At 40.7% G+C, this 23,497-nt stretch overlaps 1 protein-coding gene across 2 annotated transcripts; it reads left to right on the forward strand.

Annotated features, from left to right (window-relative positions):
- Positions 1 to 140: 140 nt before the first annotated feature.
- Positions 141 to 23,455, forward strand: LOC127949762 (proline-rich protein 12). 2 transcript variants are annotated; one of them, XM_052547257.1, is made up of 16 exons: positions 141 to 737; positions 7,486 to 7,640; positions 7,885 to 8,046; positions 8,183 to 12,636; positions 12,795 to 13,013; positions 14,016 to 14,090; positions 14,658 to 15,459; positions 15,549 to 16,039; positions 17,382 to 17,498; positions 17,620 to 17,753; positions 18,409 to 19,061; positions 19,730 to 19,849; positions 20,086 to 20,183; positions 20,299 to 20,430; positions 22,084 to 22,179; positions 22,272 to 23,455. In XM_052547257.1, exons 1-16 carry the CDS (start codon positions 655 to 657, stop codon positions 22,407 to 22,409), a joined length of 7,929 nt encoding a protein of 2,642 aa, XP_052403217.1. In that variant the 5' UTR covers positions 141 to 654; the 3' UTR covers positions 22,410 to 23,455. The 2 variants fall into 2 exon arrangements, with proteins under 2 accessions (XP_052403217.1, XP_052403218.1); XM_052547258.1 differs by lacking the exons at positions 141 to 737; positions 7,486 to 7,640; positions 7,885 to 8,046 and having other exon boundaries at positions 8,219 to 8,368; positions 8,455 to 12,636.
- Positions 23,456 to 23,497: the final 42 nt, after the last annotated feature.

The raw sequence follows: 23,497 nt of genomic DNA on the forward strand, positions 1-23,497 counted from the left end.
TTATTCTTGTAAACTTTAAGGATTTAAATGAACCTAGGCACAACAAGAAGTCACTCTGTTTTTGACGAGGGTGTACCATCCCGTGTATTTATCCATAATGTAAATATTTGGGGCGCAACACCTGGAAAAAATGCGCGCTCGGTTGACTACTATTTATAGAGACCTAGTGTCTCACCTTTATATGGCAATGCAGTAGGCAAACAACTGAAAGGACATGGGGTACAATCAAGCACGTGTCGTACATCTCGGGTGTAACAAGCAATGGCATCAGAACTAGACATGTAGAGCATCAGCGCGTTACTGTTTCTGCTACGAAGGACAATAGGCATCGAGATATATATGAGCGCAAAAGAGGGGAGGGGAGGAAGAAACCGGATTTTTTGTGGTGGCGGTGGTTGGTGTAATACTTCACCCCCTCCCTCCTCCTCCCCTCCTCTGTATCCTCCATCTCCCCCTCCTCCTTCTCCTCCCTCCATTCCTCTCCCCCTCTGTGCTGGTCCTATTCTTGAGGACTTGCTTGTGAAACAGGAGAGATAAACATTCACTGAACGCAGAGGAAAGGACACGGGGAGAGATAGTGTGTTAGAATTTAGGAAATACCTCCCTCCCCTTCCCCCGTCTATCTTTCCATCTACATCCGTTGTCTCTTCTTTAATGGATAGAAATTATCCTGGCACAGGATTCGGTGATCTGGGCGCTGGAGCGGGATGGAGTTACGAGAGGTCGGCGAAGGCAAGGTAAGTCGCCCGTGCAAGTTCACTTCCATACGCCGGATGCATAAATATGCTTAGCTGGCTGTAACAATACCCATGCCGACGGACGCACGGACGCAATGCAATGCATGCTCCCACTCTCGCTCGCGGTGCTGTGTTCATTCACGTCCATGCATTATATTGTCACTGGCTCCACGTACAGCCATCAGTATTGTCATTTCTGAGGGAGGAGGGGGTGTCTTGAAAATGCAAGGAATGCGATTGAGAGTTACTGCGTGATACGGAAGGTAGACTGAGACAGAAAAGGGGGAGAGGGCGAAAAGAGGGGGGATGGGATTATGTTGCTAGCTAGCTTGCTAGCGTATTATCAAAAATGAAAAATTAAACCTTCTGCCTCAGAGGCGCACTAAACCGGACATTGCACGCAGTACTTAAATACACGCTAATTATGCGTAGTAAGTAATGCGTGGCACAAAATGCACGTTGACAAAGCGTTATTCTGGAGGCAACTAATTACATGCAATCACATATATTTGGGGATGAAATGGTCGATAGCTACTGTATGTTGCTGATCTCTGTAGGTAACACGTATTGTGCCTGTAAAATGAACCAGGGATTATTATCGAAATATACATTTTGTGTTAAATCAGAGAAAAATGCGAACGTTAAATACCGAGGTGAAGTTCCTGAAGTCAACATGTATTCACTTACACGTCACAAGACTGGCTATATATTAAAGTCAATATGAACAATCATAATGATTAATAGTATATTTACTACCATACGACATCGCATAATTAAAAAAAATGTATATAACCCAAAACTTTGCACAGGCTATCGTTACTCTCTAACGGAGAAATACCACGTCTGTTGTTGAGGATACTGTCTTTTTACTAGTCACTTGGCAACGTACCAAATAGTGTGTAGTGTTCCTCAGTGAAATTACAGCGTGACCGGGACGTGCACACTGTAAACATAAACGTAAGACGCACTGCAAACGTATCTGCAACTTAACAACAGAAAAGGAAACTAATAAATACTTACTGCAAAATTTTCTTTTTTAAATATCAACAGCGATTTGGAGGAAATGGTTGAATAATACAATGACCTGATTTTATATTGACTGGCCATTAAATCTCTGCAGGGAATTTTAGGCTTGCTCAAAAGGGTTGATACGTTTAGGAAGTGTTGCATTGTAATATTAAAATACCGATTAATTATTCTGTTACTACCTGAAACGGGCCTGTGTCGTGCTCCACTATTTTCGCGGCCTACTTACAGTTCAAAGGCGCGCGGCTGTGTACGTTATCAGTCGCCGTGACAACCAAATCAATCTTAGTAGATTACAGAGCGCGCGTGCAATCATTCTTGTGTCTCGCGTTGCATGTATAGAGACAGTCGTACACTTTCAGCATACTATCTTCTATGGTAATGGGAAGTGAAATGTTGAGACATTTGAATTATGATAATTTTGGTGGAATCTGTGCTACTATTCGTTGTCTTTGCAGACTTCTTGTCACTTGAAAGAAATATTAATCATCATAGGTTATAATTCATCTTTTTTCCACAGATGCATACAGGTTCTGGTGCCTATTTTATTTGTATTTAATTTTTTTTCATAATGTGTCAAGAAGTCTCATTATTTGTGCACTGTAACATTTGGAGTGGCTCCTCTTTTTTTATTACATGACGGGACACCAATAGTGCAATTATTTTTAGCAGTCATCCCTAGATTTGTGTATGTATGAGGAATTCTATTCAGGCTCCTAAAAAAGGACTAAAAATGATGAGTTTTCTAACACGTAACATTCCCCCATAATTCTGTGAGACTGCATCCCAGTATCTCTCTGGCTGACTCTTAGCAAGTCTGAAGAGGAATTGTTCTATTTTCTGTCGGAATCTTTCATATTGTGTTTCTGACTCGAGAGCATCTCTGTAGATTCGGGCAGATTGATAGAATCCAGAATCTTAATGAGAAGTTCAGCCTTATAATGATGGACAAGCATCAGTGCTGCCGATGCAGAGGCTGAAAAGCATCTGCCGAATAAAACAAAATGAAATGAAATGCTTTTGTATTGAATCTTCTCTCTTTTGGTTTTCCAAAAATTGCTTCTGCTTTTGAATGAATATTAGATAGTGGGACTGCTGCTTTGGGTCATTGGAAGCATAGCCATTATGCTATGATGAAACACCATCAAGTGTTAAATTAGCATAAAATGAAACAAAATTACATTGGGGTCTGTGTAGGACACCACATTCGGCAATATTGGTTCTTATGTTCAGAAATGTTGTTGCATGTGTTAATATTAAATGAGAATAAACAAACACACACACACACACACACACACACACGAATGATAGCACTGTTGCTTAGCAAGACTCCTGCACACTACATCTTGGTTAGGAAGATGACAAAGGCATACTCAGTGATGGCCAGGTTCACCGGGCCCTCTGTCCTTCTCAGGGCAGTGTACATCCACCACACACCTCTGCATGGTTCTAATGGAGATTAATGGCCATGACTGAGCTCCCCATCAGGCTGTAAACATTTTGCACCTGTTGGGGGACTGTGTTGTATCACTGCCTGTAATTAGGAACAGTGGTCTTGTACAGTGGATTCAATCAAGCTTTCTAATATAACCCTTCTCTTTGTTTTGTTTTTTTCCCGCTTTCTTTCCATTGTTTATTTATTTTTCACGTTTCACCTCTGTTATTCTTTTTCACTTCATTGTCAAATTATACTTAATCAGCTCAAGAACAGACACAATGGCAGGAGGTGAGAGGTTTAGCAGGATGAATTGATTGACTGAAGGTGTGAGACCGCATGATGGAAAAAAAGTGAAAGAAGAGAGACGGAGAGGAAGAAATTATTGGATGTAAAATGTCTGCAGTGTGATCCAAATGTATATATACATTTTTTATATATTAAATTAAATTGAGTCCCTCAGTTTTTACTGTAGTATCAATTAAATATAATATTAAAACATAGTAATGTATTTGCAGGTCACTAATCAAATAAGATAATTTGTGACATTGGCAGTGGGAATTGTATGAAGATTTCCTTTATCATGATAACATGACTCAGGTTTTGCACAAACTTTTGCTCAGCCCTGCTTTTTTAAAAGTCGTCATGAAACAGAAACCATCTTCTCTTCTGTGTTGTGAGATTTATATCCAAGTGAAATGGCTTCTCGAAAGAGAAAGATGTAATTGATTGGATTGTTGGTCATTGTCGTTTGCTAACTGCTGCTATCTCAGGTGAGTGACAGGTTACAGGAGTTAGGAATTATAGCCCTCACACCTATGCACACGTGATCAGAGAAGAGATGCTGTTGTGGGGGGAGGGTAAGAAAAAGTTCATGTTTATTATGACAAATTATGAGTGCACATTCATTTAAAAAAGATGTGCATGGATAAATCATTTGTAATAAACACTGCAATATTGAATAAAATAAATAATATGCATATAATGTAACTTGTCACTCATTGTTATGCTGATGATATACCCTAATTTGTAATAAAAGCATATTTATTTAAAAGCAAAATAGACCCACTAAGTTGTCTCATTTTTTGGAACCCCACTGTTTGCACAATGTCCTTCGGTTTAGCTAATTCTTGTGAAGTTCAGCATCTATTCCCTGATCATCTTTGAGCTGCCTTTTGGGGATTAAAGGAACACTTCACTTAAAAAAAAAAGGCTCATTTTCCAATTCCCCTAGAGTTAAACAGTTGTGTTTTACTGTTTTAGAATCCATTCAGCCAACATCCAGGTCTGGCGGTAGCACTTTTAGCTTAGCTTAGCATCGATCATTAAATCTGATTAGACCGTAAGCATCTCGTTCAAAACTGACCAAAGAGTTTCTACATTTTTGTTATTTAAAACTTGACTTTTCTGTAGTTATGTTGTGTACTAAGACCGACGGAAAATGAAAAGTTGCGATTTTCTAACCGATATGGCTAGGAACTATATTCTCATTTTGGCGTAATAATCACGGATCTTTGCTGCCATACCATAGATGCAGCAGGCGCAGTGATATTACGCAGCACCTGAAAATAGTCCCCAGCTAGTTTGTGTTGTTGCGGTGTTGCTGGGGATTATTTTCAGGTACTGAAACAATTTTTTCAGGCAATAACTTTGTGCCAGATGCTAACAGTCTAATCAGATTCAATGATCTATGCTAAGCTAAGCTAAAAGTGCTACTGCCAGACCCGGAGATCCTGTGGAGTGTTCCTTTAAGACCCAGTAACGGTGTAATTCCCATCAAACCTCACATTACCTAGAAGTGAAACTGCTTCCTTTGGTTGCACAGAATACACGAATACTCACATTTGAAGAGAGAGTACTGATGCTATGATGCATTAATTATTTAAGATAAGACATTCAGTTGCAGGAGAAACATCTGCTTGTCAGGGTTCCTCATATGTAATTAATTTTTTTTAATGACTATTCATATCCAGTCCATAACTTGATGCTATGTCTAACATTTTCTTTCAAAGTCCTTCTCAATGTGTCACTTTTGAATGGTACTATGTCTCTGATATTTTATAAAGCAGTGACTCGGCTTATCTACAATGCTTGCCTTGTTCTGTATAACCTGAAACGTTTCCACTAAAGAATCATTATCAAACAGTAGCAGTAATGTATCAAAACATCATAAGGGTACTCTTGTCATGGCACTGTATTATGCCAGAGGTACAATCAGTGAAGCAGTTGGCAGCTGGGATATGTGCTTTTGCTCATGCATTTAAATGTTTAACCCAGTTCATTAGAGCCTTTATCCAGTTAATTACGCGAGTCTTGTGCCTCCAAGATGAGGGTGTTTTTAAAAGAGATGGACATGCTTCCAGATGGAACCCCCTCAGGATGGACATCAGTTGTCTTTGTCACATTTATTAGGGTCTTTTGGGAGACATGTGACTATATTGAACCCAGGAGTCTATTTAATGGAGAATGACAATATAAATCTATTCTTGCATTCTGTTGGGAAGTATGTAACGAGATGCTGTGCTTATATGTTGTACAGATTTTTTTTAGGTAATTCTTTGAATACTACACTCGAAAATGAATAAATTTCTTTTATAGGTTTTAAAATAGATTTTCTGATCCACTCCACTGCTTCTGTTGAATGACACCCACCCCCTCACCACGCGCTCACTCAGTATGTGGTGTCTGTGGCTTCCCACTCTGGTCTCAGAGTGAGAGGGATCTAGACTAACTGAGCAGTATACTCACACTAAGAGCCCATTGAGGAGGGAGGGGAGGGGGTTACCAAGGCAATTCAGTCAGTGGAGAGCTTTTATCAATGAGCGCTCTGTGTCTTACCTCAGCAACATCCTAACTGCCATTGTCAACTGAACTGGCCAGTCTCTATGAAAGCGGACAACAGAGACAGTCTGCAAAGACTGCAAAAGTCAGTTGATTGGCTGGCAACAGGCAGAGTGTCCAATCAGAATGCTGGGCTACACTCTGTATCATTGCACATCGGGAGTGGTAAATGTTATTAGAAATTAGAAAATGATCTTGTTTTGTCATTCAGAAGTTGTATATTGATTAGTCAGCATATTTCCCTAATTTATTGATAGAGGAGGCAATATTGAGAATGCTGATAATATGTATTGATGTCTGTCAAAATCAGATCCTGCATGCTTTTTGGGAGAAGGAGGATGTGGAAGTGAGTAGGCTGATTAAAGAGCTAATCTTTGTGTGTGGCTGTGGTGTGAGAGGGATAATGCCAAGCTGGATCAACTGATACTCTATACAGGGATTTAGTATGAGTATAGAGACCAACAGACTTTTTCACTGTCTGAACAGAGGGGGAACAATGAAATCCATCCCAATGTCACACAACTGATGCTTGATACAATACAGTGAGTTATTGTTTGTTCTAGTCCTCCAAAATTACTTTTAAGTTAAGAGAACACAAGTATCTTTTATCAATTTTAAAACAAAGGGGGAAATATTACATTCTACTAATTTATCTAATTAAATAATCATTGATTATTTTATTTTATAATTAGCCCAATTAATGTACAATACAACTATGTCTTCCAACCATGATTTTTTTTTTTTTAACTACGCATCAAGCAGTTTGAGCAAGTTAAAAAAAACATAGTTGGATATCATAGTTGGATTGTACATGAATTGGGTTAATTAGAAAATAAAATAATTAGTGATTATTTAATTAAATATATTAGTAGAATGTAATTTTTTCCCCTCTGTTTTAAAACTGATCAAAGATATTTGTGTTCTCTTAATTTAAAGGTACTTTACAAAGCCCATATTAAATAACTAACAAACAGTGAACCAAAACAATGGTATAATCACAATTCCTTCCAAGTACTTGTTTTCTCTCCATTATGTAACTAAATATATAGCAACATATTACTGGGAGTTAATGTGTGTGCTTAATAATTTGTAAATATTAAAACAATCACATTATTTGTTAATTTGTTATTATGCAAATGTATGAATATTTATGTTTTTATAACCTTTACAATTAATTTCCTTTTATTTTAAAACTTTTAAATAGATTTTATTCATTTTTTTATATAAAATAGAATGTTTATGCACTACTTAACCATTTACCATGTAAACGTACTTCTCTGATGTATGTATTATGTTTTGACGAATTAAAGAACTGGGGAGGCTGTGTCAGATGCCCAAATGACATGTAATGCATAAGAATGTATGCAAACAATTACTCTGTTATTGTGTCTGTTTCTGTACCATTCCTTCTGTCAGTTACCTCTTTTTGAATCCTCTGTTTTTCAGTTTGGTTTATGGGAGCTCCAGATCCTCCCATCCAGACTCAGAACTCCTCCACCGTCAACCTTATGCCACACCACACCCCTTGCAAGGATATGCAACAAATCATCATCCAGGCACTACTGGACAAGCTGGAGCATGGGGCACAGGAAGGAGCTTAGGTAAAGTCTACAAAATTATGTAATTAATTACTGGAAAATTACAGATGTTGTTTCATAAAGCTTGTTTGAGTATAATTTTGTGACAGCACATAAAAATGTATTTCTTCATAAACTGCTTTAATTTAATACTGTACTGACATCTGCATTCAACACTGTATTCATTGTGTACCTTGATGTTGAGATGATAGAAAAAGACATCCTCTGAGCAGGTGTTAGACATTGTCTTAATAATCGTATTTTGCAGGGCTCTCAGGCTTGTTTGATACTGGACTACATCATGCCAGTCCCTCAGGACCAGATGCTTCAGTTATGAACTTGATCTCTGCTTTGGAATCCCGAGGTGCTCAGCCACCCCCCTCTGCCTCTTCCCTTCTCTCCCAATTTCGTACCCCCACCTGGCAAACTGGTTAGTATTGTGAGTTATTGAATGTAGAATTATCTAATTATAAACACAGAAATATGTCATGAAATAAAGATAGAGAATTACCTTATTAACTGCTGAATCATTTTTTTCCCTTTCATTTCTCTCTCTGTTGCTGTAGCAATGCATACTCCAGCCCCTGCAGAGCTTTTCATTTCTGGTGCACTACCTGGCTCTGGCTCATTTCCCTCTTCTTCTGCTCTGTCGGCATATCAGCACCCTGCATCCTTCTCAGGGCGCTCCTTCCCTGGAGTGACCCCATCATTATCTCTGCAGGACACACCTACCTTCAGTCCTACTTCCAATGGTCTCCTGTCACCACATGATCCTTTACTACACATTAAAACACCCACCCAGTCAAGTCTTGGCTTTGACCGTCTTCTGTCTTCACAGAGTGGGTCTGCTTCATATAGAGGGCCACAAGATCCCACTGGTGCTCCTCCACCACAAACACCTGCATCCTCCTCAACACGCCATTTACCACCTCAGTTTAACCTGCTGTCCTCACAGCTGCAGGATCAGTCCTCTCAGCTATACAGTTCCTCTGTTTTTTCTTCTGCACCCCCTCAACCACCACAGTCCCAGGAAAGAGCCATTCCCAGGCAAGACAGTGTGATCAAGCACTACCAGAGACCTTCTCCTGGACAGTCTCAACTATCCTCTTCTGCACCTCATCCCCTACAACACTATCTTAGTTGTGGTGCATCAGGATACCAGCAAATACCCCATCATCGGCATGGCTCCTCCATAAACTGTAGCCCACTGGGTGAGCAGAGTCCATCATCTGACCCCAAACCCTCTCCCAGATCAGAACAGGTGTATCGTCCTATTATCCAGCCCCCATACACTTCCTCCTCAGTCTCCTCCTCAGCTGGTTCGGGTGGTGGTATTGGGAAAACTGGAAAGAGTTCCAGTTCAAGTAGTGGCTACTCTTCCTCTGGCTCGTCCTCATCTCGAACCCCTCACACTCCTCCTTCAGCTTCTTCCACTTCCTCTTCTTCCTCCTCTGCCTCTAATCCTAATGTCTCATCCAGTACCTCCTCTGCACCCTCAAGGCAGCAACCACCACCCCAATCAGCACCGCAACCCCCACCACCTCCTCCTCCAACTGTGTCATCCTCTTCTGCACAGCAGCAGCCATCCAAACCTTGCCTGTCTACATATGGCTCTCCAGTTGCTCCTGTCAAGCCAACTGCTGGGCTTCCTGGTCAAACCCCACCACAGCAACAGTCATATTCACCAAGCCAGCCACCCACCTCTCACTTGCCCCAGCCATATGGGGGATTCAGTTCTCCGCAGGCTCAGGATCTTGGTTCCAGTCTTGGGGGGACAGGAAAAGCCTATGGAAGTCTTGGAACTACAGGACGCTCATTTTCAGCTGAGGTGGTCTATGGCTCTGATTCAGGATATGGATCTTTGCCACCATCTCTTGGTGGGGCAGGAAGTCCCTCACTGGGTTATGGTGGTACAGGACATTCACCTGCCCTAATGGTGTCTGGAGGTGGTACCGGTACAACGAGCAGTACCACCGGATCTGGAGCAGGTAGTTCAGGAAGTGTGGGGGGTGGTTCAGGTGGTGGTAGTGGAAGTGGAGGAAGTGGAGGAGGATCATACCACCTCCCAGATTCCAGCCCGTCACCCTCAAGTAATTCTGGAATAGTCCGCCCTGGTCTGCACTCCCCTGCCCCAACTCGCCCTGCACAATCACCTGGAGGAAATGGGGGCAACAAGTACCTATCCTCAGTTCTTTCCCCAGCATTCCTGGCTTCCCCACAAGGATACTCAGACACAAGGGTGCCACCCCAGCAAACACAGTCTTATCATACAACGCCGCCAAAATCTAAGTCTGATACTGATATGCTTGGGGTAGAAAGATCTCAAGAGGAGGAAGAAGATGAGGATGACTTTTTGATTCAGCACTTACTGCACTCACAGAGTCCAGCACCAAATCCCTCCCAGCATCATTCTCAACAAGCTCAGCAAGTAGCCTCACAACAACCGCAATCCCAGTCCATTTCCCAGAGCAGGGATGGAGGAAAGTCTCTCTCTGCTTATGAACTAAACAAGACATCTGAAGAACGTTATCATCTACAGAGTGTCATTCGGACTAATAATACCACCAACAATGTGGCTGCTGCTGGCTCTTGTGGCCCAGGCACGGGTTTAGAAAACCAGTTGGAGATGTCTCTGAAAAAACAGCAACAGACTAAGGCTGATAGAGTGCTTGCTGGAGCTGGTGCAAATGGTGCCCGAAGTGCAGTTGATTCTTTGTCACATACTCATTCTCATGGCCAACATGACTCCCTTGGATCAGTGGTCCACTATGGCAGAGGAGACCCTTATAGTCATCAAACACATCAACATCACACTCCTCACCCATCACTCTCTCAGCATTCACAGCACCCTCATCCCCATTCAATGTCCCACTCACATATAGATCTTAAGAAAGCTCAGGATCCTTCAGAATTACCCTACCTACGAAAGACTCCAGACTTGCAGCAGCGACAGACGCAGTCCTCCCTTGGACTAATGGATTCTCCACCCGACCCATCTCAGCAAACCTCCCAAGCTCACCTTCTCCAGTCTGTCCTTTCGCATACCACTCGAAACAAGATGGACAGTAAACAGACTCCTTCACAACAACAACAACACTCAATGACTCAACAAGCCATGATTAGACCAACTGGGGGATTAGGTACTAATGGCTCTGGAGGAGTAGACACTCAGCCACAGGCCTCTCAACTTCAACTCCAGCTCCAGTCCCAAACTATGGAGGTCCACTATGGACGTGAGGCTCAGAGAAACCAAAGTCAGTCAAGTCAGAATTCTGTTTCACCACTAGACATGCTAGAGAGATCTCTCTCTAGAACAAATAGCAGAGAAGGGCCATGCCCCTCTGATAGAGTTGGTGCAGGAGATGGGGGCAGTACTGATCATCACAGACAACAGCAACAACATAGGATGTCCTCACACCATCAGTCCCACCACCCTCAACAACCAGCAGCAGAGCTTCATGATTTCTTGTCTGAGTCAGATCTAAGCATGTCAACCCCCTCTCATTTGCACCATATGGCCTCACACCATCCACCCCCTCATGCCCACCATCAGCCGCAGGCACACTCTCACCATCAGCATCCTCACCAGCACCCTCACCACATGCAACCAGCTTCTGGACCTCCACAGCCCCAAGCCCAGTCAAGGGAACAAGAGCTGGATCAGCTCAAAGAGCATCAATATAACACTGGTAGCCCTGTGGGAAAAACAGCCCAGAACCAGGGTCAGAGCCAAGACCAGCAACAACGGTTTATGCCACTGACATCTATTTGTTTCCCAGATTCACTTCTCCAAGATGAGGATCGTTCCTTTTTTCCAGGTATGGAGGATATGTTCTGCTCTGAGGACTACAAGGCCAGTTGTGCTGGAGGTGGTGGAAGTGCAGGACAAGGGGGTCAGGATGGTGTGCCAGAGACACGTGGAACAGTACAAGATGGAATGGATGCAGTTAAAGCTACAGGTGGTGGAGGAGGTGCATATGACATGATGAGTCACCATGGTGATCAGGGTTATGGGCAGTATTGTCACAGTCTATCTGAATCTGGCAATGGTACTATGCACTTAGATCTGGAGCCCTTGAAATCGCATGAACTCCCATCCACTGTAAACACAGAACAACTAGGCTTAATTCAGTCTCAGGGCCCAGGCCTTAGGATGAGCAGCACAGGACACGTAGTAGATGGAACTGGAAACAAAATGATGGGCTCTGCGGGTGTAGGTAGTGGTCCTGGCACAGGGGGACTCACCTCACCAATCTTTTGTTCATCTAGACCTAAAAAACTTTTAAAAACAAGCTCTTTTCACCTCCTTAAACAGCGAAAAGAGCCTAATGCCCAATCACAGACTAAGAAGAACTTTGCTCAAGAATACGAATTTGAGGATGATGAGGATAAAGCAGATGTTCCAGCTGACATCCGCTTAAACAGCAGACGTCTGCCAGACTTGCTTCCTGATCTTGTTTCTAGTTGCAGAAAGTCTGGAAGTGGTTCAGGAGTTGGTAGTTTAAGCCCTTTGATGGGTGATTTAGATTTCTGTCACTCCTCCGGTTACCCATCCCTTGGACCTCCTCCACAGCTGCTCCCACAAGATGGTCCAAAGAAAAGGGGGAGGAAACCCACCAAACCTAAACGTGAGGGTCCACCAAGACCCAGGGGTAGGCCACGTATTCGGCCTCTTCCTGAGCCTCCCTATTGCAGGAACATGATTGGACCTGGTGGAGAGAGTAGAAGGGGCCGTGGTCGAGGAAGAGGACGTGGAAGGAAAGATGATCAAATGATAGAAATACACAGAGACGTGAACAAGGGGCAGAACTACCAACAACAAGCACCTCACCTCCATCATCAACCACAGTTACAACAGCACATGCATCATCTACAGCAGCAGCACCAACCACAACATATGCATCAACAGCAGCACCTACATGTACAACAACTTCACCAACACCATCAACAGCAACACCTTCAACAACTTGCACAGCATCAGCCTCAGCAACAATACCAGGAACCCATCAAACCAATCAAAGTAAGTAACTGGTTACAATTTGCACCAATTGAAAGAATTATGTTTGTGGGAATGATGGATCAATCAAACTAACAAGTGTATAAGCATGTATTGATTCAAGTAATACATGTTTTTGTAAATACTTAAATATAGTAATTGCTTAATTGTTTTCCTCCCAGATTAAGCTCCCTATTCCTTCCATACATTCGTCTGACTCCCTACTGAGGACAGATTCCCTGTCTAGTATAGATCCAGTTTTGTCTGATGGTTCAGTAGGTTCTGCACCATCACTTGGTTTGAGTCCAGGGCCCACTACCAGTGTGGACATGAACAGAATTGACATGAACAGAAATGATATGAGCTGTGGTCAGGAAAAGATGAAGCAGAAACCCCAAGAGGTGAGTCTCATCTTGCAAAAATGTTAACAGAAAATGTTTAAATAACTCCAGATGTTCTATGTAAAATGCAGAGCAAAGCCAGTTCTGTGATCTCTTTCGTAATCTTTAGAAAGATAGTTTGGTGTCTTTCAAAAATTAGCATAAAGATACACCATAAAATCAGAATTCACTTTTTTTGTCCAAAAACATAACTAACAAAGTCCTAGTTCATATTGGGTCCTTTTGGTGTCCTCAAATGACCTGGAGATTTAGAGCAAAGTTTAATCGAGGAGGTGCATATAGATATTTTGTGACTTGCTAGGCTGTGTTGGCAGCTGTGATAGATTCATTTTACCAAAGTAAAATGCTCTACTAAATTTGTTCATTTTAGTTAAAACTTTTTTTATTTTAGTTTTAGTTAAAACCTTTTTTATTTCTTTATTTCTAAAGTTTTTAGGGTACTTGCGAATTTAATTATCAAGCATATTAATAGTCCTTTTTGTTAGCCGGGCACAGCACTGATATACAATAGTAGAAGGGATTGGTGGGAAGCAGCATGTGAAATCAGTTGTGATTTATGCAAATGCAAAAGGAATGTCAATTACTGAGCTGAGACCAAGCTCACAATGAGTAGATGATCAACAACCTAAGAAGGATCTTTCCAAATACAGAAAAATCTAAATGATGATGAAATGGTTTGACATAATTTGAAAACTATACATGTCAAAGTCACAAATATTTTGTTCTAAATGGGAAAACTAAACATCTGCTGTAACATTACGAGATGTTGTCAGACCAAAACCATGTTTCAAAGCATTAAGATTCAATAACTCAACAACATTTTACAGCCTTAATCAAGTTATGCCCTCCTCCATATGTTTAAATTGCTCTTATGAAATGTCCTCTGTTGCCTCAGCAACAAGTAGCCTCATGAAAGAAGGGTGGAAGAGCCAGGGTGTTATGTATAGATATTTGCAATTTCCTTACATGTATGTGCAATGTTTATGATTTATGTATCTGCAGATGTCCTGGGAGGGAGACATAGATGACCATATGACCCCAGAGGCCTGGGCCACCATGCAGAAGCTTTCAGGCACAGTAAGACTTCAATTTATTCTTATTCTATATCCATTTTCCAGGTGTTATTTGACAAGGAGACCATTAACCGCTCATATTTTGACCAAAAGACACATTACTAAATTATGCATTAAAATACATTTTGGGTTTCTTTCACAGTTATTTTACTGGGGAAGCATTGTTCTCAGTGTATGCACTTTGCCACTAGAGGGAGCAGAGTACATAGACTAAGATGATTGGCAGGCCATGATGACTGAATTCTTAAAAAATGCAATAAAAGAAAGGGAGAGCACTGTTGCTAGGGTGGCTGTTGCTAAGGTTACTGATTCATAGTAACCATCATCAACCACCCTGCTGTACAGTAAGGTGTTTTTCCTCCTTCTAGACACACCAAGCATAAGAGAGTTGGACTACAGTGATTATGCAATTTATGATGTTAATTATTGTCATTTATTTATAAGCTGTTTTCTGGTTGTTCTTTCTTTTTCCTTTATTTGCCTTCTGCGTACATTCCCATGCTACTTGCACTCATTGCTTGTATTGTGCCATCTTCTGCCCCTTTCATTACTCTGCACCTCTCGCTCACAGACGGAGGAGAAATCTTCAGAGCTAAAGTCGGGTTTCATATCTTCCTTTCTGGATTTTTTGAAAACGGGGAAGAAGCAGCCCGGCACTGATGCTCCACCTGTCGACGGATGCACTTCCACAGATTCCTCTTCAGTAAAGGGAGGCATTCACCCATTATCTCCACAACCACCGCCTCCTCCACCTCCCCACTTCGGAGACAACGAGGGCGATGGAAGCCTGGGCCTCAGTAACTGTCCATCCCCCTGTAAAAGACTTGACGAGGAGCTCAAGAGAAACCTAGAGACCCTGCCGTCATTCTCCTCAGACGAGGAAGACTCAGTCAGTAAAAACCAGGACCTGCAGAAGAGCATCTCATCAGCCATTTCTGCCCTCTATGACACACCTCACAGTCTCTCTGCTGTTCCACCTCCTCCTACACCATCGCCACCCACTCCACAGACGGTGTCTCTTAACACACCCTCACCACCCCCACAACCTGAGTCTGTTCCACATGTACACACCGAAGATGAGACAGAAATTAACACATCACAGGAACTGGATTCGCTCTCACAGCCCAACCTGCAGGAGGAGGCACATGTCCCAAGCAAAGACGAGGAACAGGAAGAACCTGTGCAGGAGGAACATCAACAAATAAATCAGGAAGAAGACAGACAGACTGAATGTGAGGAGGAAGGAGAGGAGTTGGAAGAAGACAGAAGTGAGAAGGAGGAAGTTGATCAAATAAGGACAGAGGAGCGCAAGCAGGAAGAAGAAGAAGAAGAAGAGCCTGAGTATGAAATGCTGGGTGCTCCCAATGTTGATGGTGAGTATATTAACATGTCTACAGTCAAATATTAAAATCAATGAAATATAAATTCTTCCTTCTTTTCTCAACTGTATCCCTTGTTTTAGGACCTCCATCTGAGCCTCCGCCTGCTCCCCCTTCTCCCCCATCTCTTTCTCCTTCTCCCCCGACCTCCTCCTCCCCTTCTCCTCTGCCTCCTCCTCCTCTGTCTCTCCCCTCCCCTCTCCCATCTCAAGAAGAGGAGGAGAATCTACAGCAGCAACAGCCACCACTGCATAATTCCCTCCCTCCCAGCCCTTCTCCACCTGCTCTCCCCTCTCCCTCCCCGCCTCCGCCAACATTGCCCCCCTCTGCTACACCCCCACCATCCCCCTCCCCACCTCCTCCTGAAGAGCTTCCCCAGCCCTCCCCGGGCACACCCCCCACCCCCGAAGATGCCCCGACGCCTCAGATCACTTCACTGCACCTGGCTAAGAAACAGTCCAACGCAGCCATCGCAGGAGAGAGTGAGGATGATGACAGCGAGAGTGGGGGGGAGGGGATCTTCAGAGAGAGGGATGAATTTGTGGTGCGCACTGAAGATATTGGTACTCTTAAGGTAAATATCCCTTTCTTGCTTTTTTTGTTTTTGTAGTTTTCAGTGTGTACAATTAATATTTAGATGTTTGCAGGGATTCACCCAAAAATTATAATACTGTCATTCTAGTCCTGTATGACTCAAATTCTTCTGTGGAACATAAAAGAAGATAATTTGATGAATGCTGGTAACCGAACTGAGTCCTTTTGATGTCTATTGTATGGTCAAACATTGTATTTGAAGTCAGTGGGAACTAAAATTGTTTTGGTTGCCAACATTCTTTAAATGGTCTTTTTTTGCATTACGCTTTCAAAAGAATGTCATACATGGAACAACATGAGGGTGAGTAAATGGTGAAAGAATTGTCATTTTTGGGTGGACTATCCTTTTAATATTTGAAGTCGCAATTAAACAGAAGTAGTTATAATAGTTTTCTTCCGTAGTGTGACATACATCCGAGTGAAACAGATTATCAGAAAATAAATAAAAGTTGGGTGACTTAATACTGTCTATCGCAGAGCTCTCCAACCCTGCTCCCATACTCCTTTTCCATCAAGAAAGTTTGAGTGCTGGTTTAGAGCCAGAGCCTAGTTTCATATCGGTTCTTTGACTTTCCACACCCAAAGCACCAGCTCTGAACCAGGAAAAGTGGTTTGTAAGTAGCACCAAAACTTTGCAGGTCTAGAAGTAAGAACCGCTTGTGTCATGGGTTGGGGGCGGGGTAGTCTCACGAAGCGGCAGCTTTCATTGGTCAAGGCCCGGCCATGAGGCTATTTGACTGACATGTCCAACATAGAACTGCAGTCTGCAGTAGTGATGGCGAGATGAAGCCTCATGAAGTATTGAAGCTTTCAACCAAGTGGTTCACAAAAGGATTCATTGATTTCTCAAGGGTTCATTTGCTCACAATAACACCTGGTGGCCAAGGAGTGTAAAACAAGCAGATACATTACAGATGACCTGATGTGGTCTGTGATGCACTGTATTTTGCACCAGTTAAGGCTTAGAAATAATTAAATAAATTACATAGAAATTACACATAGACTAATCTGTTTAGGCTATATGAATGTAATGTGTATTTTCTTGTTGTTTTAATTGAGAAGTGGTTGTTGTAGTCAAAAATAACCGCTTAAAGTTGATTGTGGAAAGGCAGGGTAAGCAGATTATATGATTGGAAAAATCTGCAATACATCAGTGAGAAGTCTGTCGTTTCTATGGAAATTTATGTCAATTTAATTAAACATTAAAATTAAACTTTAATGGATGAATCGTTAGCAATGAGATCTATAATATGCATTTGCAAAATAGAATATGAAAAATGAATTTTTATTTAATGCTGCTCAATTCTCATGGCTTTTCTCAGCTGGCGCTGCAGACAGGACGAGAGCCTCCTCCGATATGGAGGGTCCAGAAAGCTCTGCTGCAGAAATTCGCTCCTGAAATCAAAGATGGACAGCGTCAGTTTTATGCCACCAGTAATGTGAGTGTGTTTTTGTAATTGATAAACATTGATAGCATGCATTAGATGGCTTGCATAAAAATAGTGACACTACACCACCTCCTTAAACTCATGCTATCTGTCCTCTGTCCCTCTTTGGCAGTATTTGGGCTACTTTGGAGATGCAAAGATGCGTTATCAGCGATTATATGTCAAATTCTTGGAGAATGTGAATAAAAAGGATTATGTCCGAGTGTGCTCGCGGAAACCTTGGCATCGGCCCAGTCTCACACTGAGGTAATTTCACCCTAAATGCACTTCTGGAGCTACTGTTGTGTCCTGCACTAAATTGAAGTTAATAGAGTAGTTACTGTTCATCAAAGAATTCTGTGATGTTTGCTTAACCACATGCTTTCAAAACCTAAATCTTGTTGCTTTTTCCATGGAGCACAGAATTATTGAAGACTCTTCATACAGCTTGTTTAATAAAACAGTTCACTGTGGTGCTATGTCTATCAAGCATTCAAAAGAAAACAAAAAACACTAAAAAGGCACCAGAAATATAGTCCATCTGACTCATGTGCTACATTCAGTCATGTACAATCAAACAACAAGGTTTGATTGTACATGACTGAAAGCAACACAATTTAAGTATTTATTAATTGATAATCTTTTTAAATTCTGCACCTCTCAAATAAAATATTTGCGTTATGATAATTGATCTTGAGATATGTGCGAACTAATGACATTTGATGTTGCTGACCTGTGGCTTAGGCTTAAATCTTAACAGAAATACCTCCCTATGAATTCACTTTCATTGTGTGGAAAAGGCATTCCTCAGAAAAAAAAAATTATGCAAGGTTGAGTAAATCATGACAGATTTTTTTAGGTGAACTTTCAATTTATTCAGTATATTGTCATTGCTAAGATGAATGCCTTTTCTTTCTACCAGACGCCAGTCTCTTCCCAAGCCACTACCTGTACGCAGCCTGACTCCACCTCGCATGGAACGAGAGGATAGAGAGAAAGAGAGAGAGAGGCAACGGGAGAAAGAGCAACGGGAACAAAGGGAAAAAGAAAAGGAGAAAGAGAGAGAAAGAGAAAAGGAAAGGGAGCGAGAACGAGAGAGGGAACAGATCGAAAGATCTAGGAGAGAAAAGGAGAGAGAGAAGTTAAGGGAGAGAGAACTTGAAAAGCAAAAAGAGAGGGAGAGACAAAAAGAAAGGGAAAAAGAGAAACAAAAAGAAAGGGAAAGAGAAAAACAACGTGAGAGAGAAAGGGAGAAGGAGAGAGAAAGGGAAAGAGAGATGCAAAGAGAAAGGGAGAAAGAGAAGGAAAGGGAAAAACAACGAGAGAAGGAGAGGGAGAAAGAGCGAGAGAAAGAAAAGAAGCTCCAAGAGCGACAAACTCAAGAGAAGCTGGAGAGGAGGACAGCAGTTGTGGAGCGCGGGAGGGTCAAAGAGGAGAAGAGGGTTGACAGGACGAGGAGCAGGCCTGTGAAAGTAAAGGCAGAACCTCCTCCTAAAAAGAGGAAGAAGTGGCTTAAAGAAATGCCCTCTTCCTCTGACTCCGACTCCTCCCCTGATCCACCCAGTGAGGATGAAGGTGTGTATGGGTTGGTTATTTGTGTGCAGTATACCATGTGTGTCCATTTGAGTGTGGTTTTGCAGAAATACTCAAAACTATCAGCAGCTTCAGTCCATGTAACTGCACTGTACACAGCTATTCAAAAGTTTGGAGTAGTAAGACTTAAATGCTTTTGAAAGAGGTCTCTTATGCTTATTAAAATACAGTAAAAATATTTTGAAATACCATTGCATTTTAAAAACCTGTTTTCTTTTGTAATATGTTTTAAAATGTAATTTATTTCTGTGATGGCAAAGCTGAATTTCCAGCAGTCATTACTCCAGTCTTCAGTGTCACATGATCATTCAGAAAGAATTTTGGTGAAACATTTCTTGATTTATTTTGTGGAAACTGCTACATTTTTTTTCTAGGATTCTTTGATAAGTATAAAGTGTAAAACACTACATTTATTTGAAATATATATATATATATATATATATATATATATATATACACACACAAACAATCTGTATAAACCAGCACACTGTATGCCATGATGGACACTGAATTTAGTTAATTTTGCATTTCCTGTTTTGTGGAGCCAAAGCTAAGTTTTTATATATAGAGAAAGAGAGCACTTTTTGGTGTGTACCTTTTTGTGTTTTATTTTTTTTTGTTCATGTGTTTTGCATCTGTTGTATCCTCAGTATCCACACGCAGTGGAATAAACAGTCGTGCCATGAGAGAGATGTTCCGCAGTTACGTAGAGATGCTGGTCAGCACTGCTCTGGACCCAGACATGATCCAAGCTCTTGAGGACACCAACGGTGAGCGTACATCTTTAGGTTACATACAAAGTGCATGTGTGGAGGATTGGGTGGGGTGAATAAAAAACATTTCCACAAAAATATTAAGTAACAAGCATTTTCAGTGTTGATAATGCAGACTTCATGTGCATAAGAGACTTTTTCATTAAACAAGTAATGGAAATTTGAATCTAAACTAATGGTATTTTTAAATTTAACAACTCATTTCTCACTGGCTCCTCCCCTTTTGTCCTCAGATGAGCTTTATCTCCCACCCATGAGAAAGATTGACTGTATCCTCAACGAACAGAAACGAAGGCTGTTGAGAAGGGTCACCATGAGTGTGCAGCATCAGGTGACACTGGCTTTCAGTGATACGCAAATGCTGTTCCTCTTGATAAGACTTCTTGATGTGTTTTCACTGAAGAACGTCTTGCAGTCTCTCACTCTCCCTCCTTTCCATTCTGAAGGAGGCACTGCACATGTTCCCTCAAATGGCAGCAGACCCCCTAGACTCTGGAGCAGTTAAAGTGCACCTGGGTGGTGAGAGTTACAACCGCAAAACCCTCAACAGAGTCAAAAGGAGCCTTCCCAAACAGCAGGCATGTTGTGCACACAATTGTTTCTCACTTACATAGTTAATCGCTCCAATAAGAAACCACAAGAAGTATTTGGGAACTTCAGCCATACGTAAAAATATATATATATATGTTGTTAAATTAAATAGGTATAATCAATATGGATTGATGCATCAATCAAAAGAGTAACTATATGATACATTGGTGCAATGCATAAAAAAAATCTTAATGTATGTATCTCAAATAGATGTTTTTATAAATTATTAAGATGCATTAGATGACTTTTTTTAGTTAATAAAATGTAACTGGTTGTTGTAAAAAAATATTTCTGGATTAATCGCAGGGTTCTAAATCTAATCAAATTGTAATCGTATCATAGCATTTCTTGAGGTATGTGCAAATAATTTATTGCTGGCTAAGAGAATCGATTTCAGATTGTACCATAACGAATTGTTCGATTTACTACCCCTATTGCATTATGTAATGAAATATTGAACCAGACTGTTTTTATTTGAAAGAAAGACATTACATACTCACAATTTTTTTAATTGTGGTTTTTAAATTATTAGTTGATTTAACATCATTAATTTGATGAACTAAACCTGTGTTCTCTGGACCATTGGTTTAAACATTGATTTGACAACTGATTTGATGTTTTGTTATATAATGCAATGAAGAACAAGAAGATATTTTGAGAACTATTTTTGCCCATAAAATTAAAGTCAGTTTGACTTTCATGGTAAAAACACTGCAACATATCTTATTTTTGTTCTCCACAGACAAAAGAAAGTCATACAGGTTCTTTTGTGAACTTTCCCTTTAAGTGTTCAAAAGCTTTTTGGGGTCAATGTATTTCAAATCAGGCTTTCCGGCAGGGTCTTTAAAAAGTCTCTTAAAATTAATGTCATAAAATTTCTTAAATGGTACAAGAAAGTCTTTATTATGAATTTAGGGGGTCTTAAAATTGGGGACGGAAAGACGAGAATTGTGATACGGCTTAATGTGGCGATTAAAATTCAAAAGGTGATTTTGTTGATTAAATATGAGAGCTGTAAGTTTCAAAGTCACTGCTGTGCTGCTTTGTTTACTGCCGTTACCGCTGTATTTCTGCCGTTCCGAAAGCGCCTCCTGCTGGCAGAGAATGAATTTGTATTTTCAATAATCCAGTCTGCTGTATTAGTTCAGACCGGTGTGAAAATCAACCCGTTTTTATGGGTTAACCATGAGTTGTAAATGTGAACTGGTGGATCGACAAGACGATAATGCATTATAAAAATCTAAACAATTAAAACAGTAAAATATATTTGTTATTTCAATAATATAATGCTTGATAATAATTGTTTAAATTTATATAATAATTGATACCTTTGACTCCATTTTCATTTTCCATTTTCTTAAAAATGTTTTAATGGCAAAAATGTGAAGTGTATCATTTTATAAATCCTTTTTTTTTTTAATTGTCCAAACTGTGAATCATCCTCTTTACAGTCGTTTTACAGTTTAATGTTACCATAGACATTAGTATTATGCGGTATTAATTTTATCTGTGCAGGTCTTAAAAAGTCTTAGATTTGAGCTTAAAAAACCTGCAGATACCCTGATTTCAATAGTACATCTGAGCTTAAATCTCTGAGCTCTCTTTCTTTAATTGTAACCCCATCTCTCTCTGCTTGCCAGGACCTGAAGCTGTCGACAGAGACTTGTCGAATATACAGTCTCTATCACTCTCTCCATCACTACAAATATCACACCTTTTTGCACTGTAAAAAGGAGGTATGAGGAAAATATGAGCTTATTTGAGAAATGCAACACTGGATCTATGTATTTTCCCGTAAAAACTCTCTCTTCTCTTACTCTCTCCTCAGACTGACAGCATAGAACAGGCAGCGGAGGAGGATCCAGGTCAGGAGGAGGTGGTCCAGCAGTGCATGGCCAACCAGGGCTGGCTAGAGACGCTGTTCAATTCCTTCATTGAACTGCTGACGCTCAGCACCAAGGCTTAAGATTCAGCTGTCGATGTTCCAAGCACGTAATATTTGGAGAAAGGGGAAACTCCTCTCTCAAACAAAACCGGTGCACCTCCAAGTTGCAGGAAAATTAGATTTTTCTTTGCAGAATGTGTAAGAGCCACTGGTGGTTTAAACTGTTGCATTATAGCATAAAAATGTTTTTGTAAAGCTTTCATTCCTCTCTTTCATTATGTTTCAGCTCCCTGTGATGGGAGCCACAGGGAGACGGTATGAAAAGAAAAAAAGAGCGAGAATGTGTAAAGACAATTGTCTGCACAGAGACAAATAAAGATAGTGCCAAAGGGAACAGGGTTGAAAACCTCACTGGTCAGCAGTGTTTTGGCAGAGGTGAGATTTGAATGCTATGTTCCATGCACACTCTTATATATAAATATGTATTATGAACAATTATGATTTGTATTATTTATACATGGACATTTATACATGGTTACCTCCCAAAGCTGGGTCTGTTTGCTGTTATTATTTTGAATAATAATGCTCATGTTTTATGAGGATGTACATGAAATAGGCCACCCATAACCCCCTATTTTTCCTGTCCTCTAAGCTAAAGGACAAGGCGGACAGGATGCAGACAAAAGAGCGGGGTCAAAGCAGTGTGTGGTTCCTTTTTTGTCAAAAATAAAATAAAAAATAGAGCAAAAGAAAAATTTATTTAAAATAAAAAAAAAATATTAAAAAAACGTTCTGTCTGTTCTTTAAAAGACAATGCGGAAAAAGAGTTGTATTTGTTCGTTTTCTCAAAGAAAACATGACAGTGCAGAGGGATGTAATAGTTTTAAAGTGTGCAAAATGTCTGTGTTTCCTGTTTGTTTTTTTATGTTGGTTGTTTACTATGATAATTATTATTGTTAATATTATTTTGGAGGTTTGCTTATTTCTCTCCTCTGTAAATATTGTACAGTTGCTTCAGTCTCTCTCTCTGTCCCTCATCTGTACATGAATCCTCCTGTATTTGACAAACGCAAATAAAAGAAAAGAAAATGAGTTTATGAAAACGATGCGTTTTCACACGAGACTGACTTGGATTTTTTTTTTTTCTTCTTCATTTTATTTGTTCTAGA

This window comes from Carassius gibelio, chromosome A3 (assembly GCF_023724105.1).
Source record: "Carassius gibelio isolate Cgi1373 ecotype wild population from Czech Republic chromosome A3, carGib1.2-hapl.c, whole genome shotgun sequence".
NCBI classification, from domain to species: domain Eukaryota; kingdom Metazoa; phylum Chordata; class Actinopteri; order Cypriniformes; family Cyprinidae; genus Carassius; species Carassius gibelio.

Coding starts and splice junctions, on each gene's coding strand:
- LOC127949762 (XM_052547257.1), top strand. CDS start 655: ATGGATAGAAATTATCCTGGCACAGGATTCGGTGATCTGGGCGCTGGA. Junction 13,014..14,015: donor TGAAGCAGAAACCCCAAGAG/GTGAGTCTCATC, acceptor ATGTATCTGCAG/ATGTCCTGGGAGGGAGACAT. Junction 14,091..14,657: donor TGCAGAAGCTTTCAGGCACA/GTAAGACTTCAA, acceptor TCTCGCTCACAG/ACGGAGGAGAAATCTTCAGA.